Raw genomic sequence first — 9,349 nt, 5'->3', positions numbered from 1 at the left:
GGTTTATTAATTCAGTTTTGATTTACAATACAGTCGATCCAGCACATCCAGAATTATTTACACAGAGTGAAAGGCAGCCACACTACTCATTCCTGATCTGCTCTAGGCTCCTTGGCTGGGACTTGGAGGTGTGGAGGCACCAGCAACCATTCTGCATCACCAAGAGCACCCTACCCCCTCCATCACCCACACAGTCCCCTGCTGGAGCATGTCCCCAGAGCAGGGTGCCCAGGAGGGCGTCCAGGCGGGGTTGGGGTCTCTCCAGAGCAGGAGACTCCAGCCCCTCTCTGGGCAGCCTGGGACAGGGCTCCTCACCCTCACACCAAATAAGTGTCTCCTCAGGATCAAGTGGAACCTCCCAGGTTCCAGTTTGTGCCTGTTGCCCCTTGTCCTGTCACTGGCACCAGCAACCATTCTGCATCACCAAGAGCACCCTACCCCCTCCATCACCCACACAGTCCCCTGCTGGAGCATGTCCCCAGAGCAGGGTGCCCAGGAGGGCGTCCAGGCGGGGTTGGGGTCTCTCCAGAGCAGGAGACTCCAGCCCCTCTCTGGGCAGCCTGGGACAGGGCTCCTCACCCTCACACCAAATAAGTGTCTCCTCAGGATCAAGTGGAACCTCCCAGGTTCCAGTTTGTGCCTGTTGCCCCTTGTCCTGTCACTGGGCACCACTGGGCAGAGTCTGGCCCCTCCTCTTGACCTCCCTGTAGCTAAGTCCTCAGTGATGTCCGTAGCACACACAGGGAGAACACCGCAGTGGTAACAGCACATTGTGGAACATCTCGGCTGTGTGAATAATCACAGAAACACGCTGCCTTTGCACAGGCATCTCCATGAAGGCAGTGGGAGTCGCAGAGACATTATTAGGTCTCATGACATTTTAAAAGGCTTAAATGTAAAACGTTTTATAGAGGTTTCAAAGGCTGGAATGGAACAGAAATAGGATTTGCAGTAATAATTGCCACATGCTAGAACGACCCGCAGAGCAGCACTGCTAACTGAAACAAAAGGACAGCAAGATCAAAACCCAGAAAGTTAGGGAGGAAAAGCACAAGTTCCTTCCAAACGCAGCCATTCTAGCTGCGTCGCCAGCCGCCCCGCAGCCTGACTCACCCTGGACTGCACAGAAGGCGCAGAGGACCACACCAGCTCCAGCTTGCGGGATCTCTCCTCCAGGGAGAAAAACCAGGCGCAGAGCCTTTGTGTTGGTGAGGCAAATCGACACAAGTCAGCACCAACCGCTCGCGCAGGAGCTGCCTGGGTTTCTGAAATCGTAGGGAGGAAGATTTTCTGCCAAATCAAATGGCGTGAAACTCCGGGACAGACTCCCCTGGTACGCACGGAACTAATGGACCACAGCCTGAGGAGCCAGGACAGCAGCTCATGGGCAGACACAGGAGAAAAAAGGAGTGTGGAGTGGAAGAGTTGTTCAAATCCGTGAGATATTAACATGGACGCAAAGCTCATGGCTTTATGTATCAGCCTGCAAGATGTGAACAAAGGATGGCTGAGAGAACAGGCCCTTCTCCAGCATCCTACGTAGGAAAGCAGCAGTTTATTAATAGACACGAGGAAAGGGCATGTTCCAGCATCTCCTGTTCCATATTTTGTTCATCTTCAACAATAAAATCATTTCATTAGAAAAGCGCTATAAAAAGCAGCAGTTCCTCTCTCCCGTATCGCTTGCGTCAAGACTGTGGCTCTATGGAAAAATCAAATCTCTTGTTAACAACAGCAACACCCCCCCTCAAAACTGGAGAGAGAGGGGAAGACAAGAGATAGACTAAGCCCACGTCTCTGGTCCTTTGATTTGTGGGAAGCGTCTGCTATGAGTTTCCGTCAGAGAGGAATTTGTGTTAAACTTGCAGCTTCCAAGGGTAGATGTGTCCTCCCAGAACCTGAAGCGACTTAGTGTGAGGCTCAGCTAAAACCTCTGTAATGTGGATGAAATAAGAGAGGGAAGAATATACCCAAGAGAACTCCGGGAGGATAGCAAAATCCTTACGAGGAGCTTCAGCCACTCGTAAACCAGACCAGTGGTTGGGAAAGAAAAGGGAATTGCCGGGATAACCAACCACTGCATCAGCTGTGCTTAAACCAGTGTGGTACCCTGCATGGAGGCAGCAGCTCTCGCTTACAGACGCCAGGAATCCCCCCTGGATTTGGAGCCAAAGCACGTGGAACCTCCTGCCTCAGCAAACAGGGAAAGTCAGAGTAAAGGAGAGGAAAAAGCCACCAGCCAAATTACATGCAGGGAGAGCTTTAGTCACTGGCAGAACTGCAGGAGTCTCAGGAGTTGCACCGCACGCAGGAAAACTGAACTTTTACCAGGTAGAAAATCACATCTTTGGTGGGCAGGCCAGTCTGGCTGCCAGAAATGCGAGCAGCTGGAGCCACAGACACGTTCTTTTGCAGTGCATGTGCCTCACTCGGGTCAACAGATTCATTAAATCCGTTTCTGAAGCATACGCATACTGACACAAGGATTTATTTCAAGCTAATAGGCTGGAAATGCTTAAAAACTAGCATTGTACTCACAGGAATAGAGGTGCGTGTTTCTGGCTGATATTATTCTCCTCTATAAATGCCTTGCTTTAAAAACTTCTAGTCACATGTAATTGCTAACATTGAACATTTATTGTTTTTAAAAAAATAAACATGCAGACAGCCCTCCTCTTTAAAACCAACACATAAAATAACCCAGCGGAGGTTTTAGACAGGAGCAATAGCTGGATTCGACTGGACTCTGGCAGAGCTGTGTGTTCGGTGGCAGTCCACGCTCCAATCACACTGTGCAGCACTGCAAGTCCAGCCAAAGCCCATCACATAACGGAGCACTTGCCTTGCAGTTTATCTTTCTTGCTCTGCTGCTTGGACTTCTTTCCATCCACCTGCAGACTGACAGTTCTCCTCTTCTCCAGGTTCAAGAGCTCCTGGAAGAGCTCCTGCACGTTGTAGTTCATTTTGGCTGATGTCTCCATAAAGGAGCACTTCCACTTGCTGGCTAACGCTTGCCCCTCGCTGGCATCCAGCTCCCTTTGGGTCTCGTCACTTTTGTTACCCACCAACATGATGGGGATTTTGTGGATGTCCTCTTTAATCTGACAAATCTGCTCGAAGATGGGCTGAAGGTCCTCCATGGACTGCCTGCTGGTGACGGAGTACACCAAGATGAAAGCGTGTCCTTTGGATATGGACAGCCGCTGCATGGCGGGGAACTGGTGGCTTCCCGTGGTGTCTGTGATCTGAAGAGTGCAGATGCTCTTATCACAGCTGATTACCTGCCGGTACGTGTCTTCAATGGTGGGGATGTAGGTTTCCCTGAAAGTTCCGCGTACGAAACGAAGGACCAAGGAACTTTTGCCAACCCCTGCTGCTCCAAACACAACCACCCGGTAATCGTTGCTTTGTTCAGGCATGTTTGCTGGAATACCAGTGAGGGTTGGAACTGGAAAAACCCGAGTTCTTCAAGTTTACACACCCCTATACGAGGGTGGCCTGTGGAGAATGAAGAGGGCGAAAAGGAAAGAGAGGAGCAGGGGAAGAGAAAGGAAAAGAAATCGTTCACCCCAGTTAACGGTGCGGTATCGGAATGAGCGATTAAATCAGTCGCTCCCCTCCCAGCCTTTTTTCCTGCGGTAAGGAGAAATAACAAGCTGTCCCCCGCCCGCAGGCACTCATCCCTTCATGAGCAGCGAAAACGAATTCACCTGTAGCCATCAGCTCCCCCGTCCAGCGAAACAGCCGAAAATCTCTTCCCGGCAGCGGGGATGCTGTGCGGAGCCCCGACGCTGCGGGGCGGGGAGGCTCCGTGCCTGCCCGCGCTGCCTCCCTCCTCCTCCTCCTCCTGCTGCTCTCCGCCTCCTCCTCGGTTTATCTCCCCATCCCCTCGCTGCCTGCGGGGCTCCCGGGAGGAGCTGCCGGGCTGGGGATGCTCCAGCCCCGGGCTGAGCTCCCCGGGCTCTCCCCCGCCTGCCCCTGCGCCTCCGCAGAGCCCCGTGATGAAATCCAACCCTCCCCCGCAAAGCCCCTTGAAAATAAATTAATAACCAACGCCACCGCCTGCAGCCGGTGGGGAAAGCCGCTGGGGCCGGGTCTGGGTGCTCCATCCCTCCAGTTCCATCGACAAATCAACGCGGTTCTCCCCCTGCCCCGGCACCCAGCCTGCGCGCCCCTGCCCGAGCGTAAGGCTGGGTTTGATTCCACACTTGACATAGCGGTCAGGTTTCCAGCCTCTGCAGAGATGCCCTGAGGCGCTTCTGGATGCCCCATCCCCGGTCAGGTTGGCCCTTGGGGCTCTGAGCACCCTGCTCTGGGTGCAGATGTCCCTGCTCCCTGCAGGGAGTTGGGCAGGGGGAGCTGTGAAGGTCCCGTCAATCCAAACCAGTCTGTGATGATTCTATGAGGTCCTCCTGCAGCTCTCACCCCGAGGAGCCACCGAACCTTTCGGTCTAGGGGCACTGCTTCCACTCGGCTCCCTCACACTGGTGAGTCAAATAACAAGTTCCATTTCACAGTTACAAGTTGTATTTCTCCTCATTTCTGAGGAATTTCCCCAAACACCATCTCTCCACACACCCTCTCAGAAGACAAACCAGATCAGCGGCATAGATAACCCGGTGCCTGACAGGAGAAAGCACCCGTGTCCCCTCTGCTACTGCTCCAAACCAGTCCAGGGCCAGGGCAGCTGCTCCTGCTGCCATCCAGTCCCACTGCAGCCCATGGTGGGTGGGAGGGGGTGCCCCTTGCTTGGCTGCTGCCTCACAGCCCTGTGACATGAGTTGGCCAAGCCCAGCCCTTTCCCCATCCCCTTCCCCACAGTAGCTTCCATGTCTCAGAGGCCCTTCAAGGCACTGCCTGAGCCCTCCCTCACCCCCAAAAGGGCTGACAGCCCCCATGGAAGGAGCTCAGGGCAGCCACCACTCATCAGACTCCAGCGAGGAGTCCTGGCAAACCCCAAACCGGCTTCTCCAGAGCCACCTACCTGCACTCAGGGAGGAACCACACTGACCTCCACCCCATGGGCTAGCCCTGGCCTGTTAGTGGGTTAATATGGGCATCTTAATTGGCCAGCTGCTGATGGCAGACCACCACGGGAGCCCTGCAGAGCCTCCCCAGCTCCTGGCTGCAGACAGGGGAGGGCTGGAGGACACAAGCCTTGGAGCAGAGGTTCAACATTCATCACCTTGACAGGGGGAATTTGTTTAGCTTTGTTGCCTGAGGACAGTCTCAGCTTGTACTAAGAGCAACATCTCCCACGGTGACAATGAAAGCCATCCCCATGTCTGACTGTGACTGGGAAGTGGGTATTGCATTGCCTGGATCAAAATTTTTTTTTTTTTTTTGCTAGCTTTTTTTTTTTTTTTCTGCGTGTGACCTCAGTGTTTGTCCAGACCTTCCTGCCTGGAAGACTGCAAAAAGCCACAGGTCCCAGGGTGGCCATCAGGAAGTCCTCACCATGATGCTGAGCTACCTCAGGGGAGAGGGTGGTCCCTGCCAGCACACTTGGACAAGGCCCTGGGGAAGCTGCAGCCAGCACTGGGAAACGAGGGATACACCGATTTTAACATGTGCTGCTGGGACAATCAGTAGGAAGAGAGCAAGGGCAACAAACGTCCCTGTTAAGAGCTCAGCTCTGACTGGGAGACTTGAAAATGAGGGTACCCTTAGCCAAGGGCTGTCTTCAGTTGTCACCAAAAACATGGTTAAAGATGGTGTTGTATATGTTTCCCCTCATTCTGGGGGCTGCAGGTCCTGGTTTGGGAGATAACAGCTCTAAAACACCTCTAAAAGTCTACAGGAACGTGGTTCTCCTCAGCTTCTCCAGACCACCTGCCCTGGCCTGGCCTCCCGTCCACCCCAACCACACACATTTCTGCATGACCCTTGGGCATCAGACTTGCCCACTCCAGTCCCCTGCTCCTCCTGCGCAGACTGGTGAGGACCGGCTCTTTCACTGGCTGAACCCTCCAAGAACAAATAGCTTCTCCCAACACATGGTTTCAAAAGCCATCACAGTCACAGAAGGACAATGCTGACAAAAGCTGGTGCTGGAGCGTGTCCAGAGAAGGGCAGCGGAGGTGGGGCAGGGTCTGGAGCACAATGTGCTGAGGAGCAGCTGAGGGACCTGAGGGGGTTGAGCCTGGAGCAAAGGAGGCTCTGGGGAGACCTTCTGGCGCTGACAACTCCCGGACAGGAGGCTGGAGTGAGGTGGGGGTCGGTCTCTTCTCCCCAGGAACAAGTGACAGGATGAGAGGAACCGGCCTCAAGCTGTGCCAAGGGAGGTTGAGGTTGGAAGAGCCCTTACAGCTCCTCGAGTCCCCCTGTTCTGCTCCCCCAGCACCACCAGGTCCCCACTGACCCCTGTCCCTCAGCACCACCTCCACACGGCTGGGAAACCCCTCCAGGGATGGGGACTCCACCACGGCCCTGGGCAGCCTGAGACACGCCGGGACAACCCCAACAGGACAGAAATGGCTCCTCAGGGACAACCTCCACCTCCCCTGGAAACACTGGAAGTCTGTTCCTCTCATCCTAACCCCCCACTGCCCTGGGCAGCCTGCGACACGCCTGCACAACCCCAGCGGGACAGAGATTGTTCCTCAGGGACAGCCTCAACCTCTCCTGGCACAACTGGAGGCCGGTTCCTCTCGTCCTGTTTGTTTCTATCTCTTAGTTAGGCAGTTTCTGTCTGTAGCCCAGAGGATTTTCTCAGTGAGCTCCAAACTTAACAGGAGGCCCTTTCAAGACCTGTCATCGATCTCTGTGTTATTTACTGGGGGAGAATAAAAGCAGCTGCTCGACCCCTGGGCCGGCTGGTCCAGATGGAGCAGCAAGCTGTCCCAAAGCCACCACTGATAAAGCTGAGGGCTGGTTCTCATCTCAGCTGCACAATGTTTAAGCAGAACACCCAATTTTTTGCAAGGGATTCAGAAACAGGCTAGAACCTGGATTGAATCCCTCCAAACTGGGAAACTGTAGCTGAGACCTTCAACAAGAAGCCTCTGATGGTGGTCATGTGCCCAGCTGTCCTTCTCTTCCATCAGCGAGTTATTAATGCTGTAGTCACAGCTGCTGGGCCCCAGGGGATGGGTGGGGATTGCTGGAGACCTGATGCTCTTCAGGAGGTTTCCTCCTGTCATTAATTAGGCATCTCAATAACCAGCCGCCCTTTCTAGAGGAAATCGTTTGATAAATAACGTGCTGTGAAAAACTAACAGGCTCCTGCAATCAGGGAAGGATTCGTGACTCTTCACTAGCGAGAACCATAGGAAAGAAGCTGTGAGTCAACTCAGCAGAGACAAAAGAGTGGGAAGTTCTCCAGCCTCCTTGGAGGAAGGATGGGAGGGAGAGATACATGCTGAGACATGTCTTCTGTCTGGGGTGGGGCGGACAGATTGAGGAGGGACACGGCCACGAGGTGCTGGCTCCATGCCCCGCTGTCAGTCAGGGTTTGCTTGGGCTGGAGCTGCTGACCACCAGAGAAATTTTAAATGGAAATTTTAGATGGAAATCAGGTGTTTGCGAGAGCCCCTCCAGAAAGCAGAGCCTGGGGGGGGAGTGGGTGGAGAGGCACCATCCGCTGCTTTGCCTGTTCCTGGAAAACTGGCTGGGGAACACCTGGAGCTGCGAGGTGGTGGACCCCCAGTGGTGGGGACCCGCAGAAGGGATGGCTGAAGATGATCAGATCCCTTTTCCAGAGGCTGTTCCTGTTGTGTCAGGACTCCCTTGACCCTGGCAGGGATGCTCAAGAATGGACTGTCCCGGGTTACCAAGCCCCGGCACCTCCATGCTGCTTTTCTATCCATGTGGAGGGTAGCTAATCCCCCTTCCCCATCACTTAACAAGCGTGGGGGACACCCCACCAAACTTCATCCCTTTGCTTTGGAGAGCACGTCTGCTCCTAACTCCATCCTGGAGCTATGTGGCTAAGATCACGCAGGTCAGCGCTTCTGGGGTGGAGGAGAGCCTTGCTTCAGGCCCACACGTACAGTCTCCGCTGCTGGCTCCCACACAGGGAGGGGGATTGAGAGGTCCCTGCTCCTCAGCATGGAGGGGGCACCCCGGAGACAGGCTTCATTTCAGGCGGGACAGCCCTCAGCTCTGAGATGGACTCCCACACAACCTGTCCTTACCCAGACCGCAATGGGGAGCAGCAGCCAGGCTGAAACTGAGCCAGAAGCTGCGCACTTTGGGCAGTTCTGAATTCAAAACCCATGTATTTCACTCCCTACCCTGCCTCAGAGGGTGTTCTGAGAACTCCAGCACTGACCTCCTGAAGTGGAAGCGTCCAGCTTTTGGGTACCACTGGGGTACCTGCTTTTGGGCACCACAGCACTACCTCCCGAAGGCCCTCAGGGTCTTGCTGGGGCATGTCCAAGTGCCCTGGGGTACAAGGAGCATGACACCCCAAGGCTTGGGGACCCATCCTGCTTTGTCCTCACCGTGCCCCATTTCCACTGCTTTGCCTCCAGATCCCACCAAGGTTTTTCTTCCTTTCCCTTGTGGGAGATGGAGCTTGGTATTCACGGCTGGTACTGGCTTAATATTGCTTTGAATGTCACACGTTCCTGTGGAGAGGTACAAGGCATCAGCTGAAGGCAGAAGGAGGATTTTCCTCTGGAGTTGCATAAATTGTTATTAAACAGAGGATGTGTGTCACTGGTGCACAATGCTCGTCAGAGAGGATGTCTCTTGCCAGTACTGCCAATACAGTTCAGCCTGTAAAGTATTTATTAGAAAATGTTCCAGAGCGGCTTATCTATTTTTAAGACGTAATGTCCATCTCGGGAGCAAGCCTCTTCTGTACCTGGAAGAGTGCCCTTCCTCGGGAAACACTGGAGAGCTTTAAACAGCAAAACGAGGGTGGGGAAAATGGAAGAAAACACAAATGCCTGTGATTATATGGATATAAAGTTTCCTTGACTCGAGGTTGCCCCGAGAGGTGGCAGAAGCCCCATCCCTGGCCCCATGGCAGGTCAGGTTGGCCCTTGGGGCTCTGAGCACCTTGCTCTGGGTGCAGGTGTCCCTGCTCCCTGCAGGGGGTTGGACTGGGTGAGCTGTGAAGGTCCCTTCAACCCAAACGGGTCTCTGATCCTGTAGTAATGGAACAGCCAAAGGACAGGACAACACTTAAATCATCTCAGTGAGGAATTCAGTGTGTGGAGTCATCGCTCATCAGCTCAGCTGAGTCAGAAGCAAACACTAGACCTGCAGCCTGCAGGGGCAGGATGTCCCCCATCAGCTCATCTCAGCCCCGTAACCAAAATCAGTGGCAGCGACAGCGGGACCTGAAAGGGCAATTCATGGACATGCCCCCACAACACCTGCTCGAGTGACGGCAGCAGAA

At 54.2% G+C, this 9,349-nt stretch overlaps 1 protein-coding gene across 1 annotated transcript; it reads right to left on the bottom strand.

The window, feature by feature from the left end:
- Positions 1 to 2,822: 2,822 nt before the first annotated feature.
- On the bottom strand, positions 2,823 to 3,487 carry LOC104497415 (GTP-binding protein Di-Ras2-like). Its single transcript, XM_010140663.1, has one exon. The coding sequence runs from the start codon at positions 3,417 to 3,419 to the stop codon at positions 2,823 to 2,825; it is 597 nt and encodes a 198-aa protein (XP_010138965.1). The 5' UTR covers positions 3,420 to 3,487.
- Positions 3,488 to 9,349: the final 5,862 nt, after the last annotated feature.

This window comes from Buceros rhinoceros, unplaced genomic scaffold, assembly GCF_000710305.1.
Source record: "Buceros rhinoceros silvestris isolate BGI_N320 unplaced genomic scaffold, ASM71030v1 scaffold14537, whole genome shotgun sequence".
NCBI classification, from domain to species: Eukaryota; Metazoa; Chordata; class Aves; order Bucerotiformes; family Bucerotidae; genus Buceros; species Buceros rhinoceros.
Note: the sequence above shows the minus strand (reverse complement) of the source record. Positions and strands in the feature narration are given on the sequence as shown.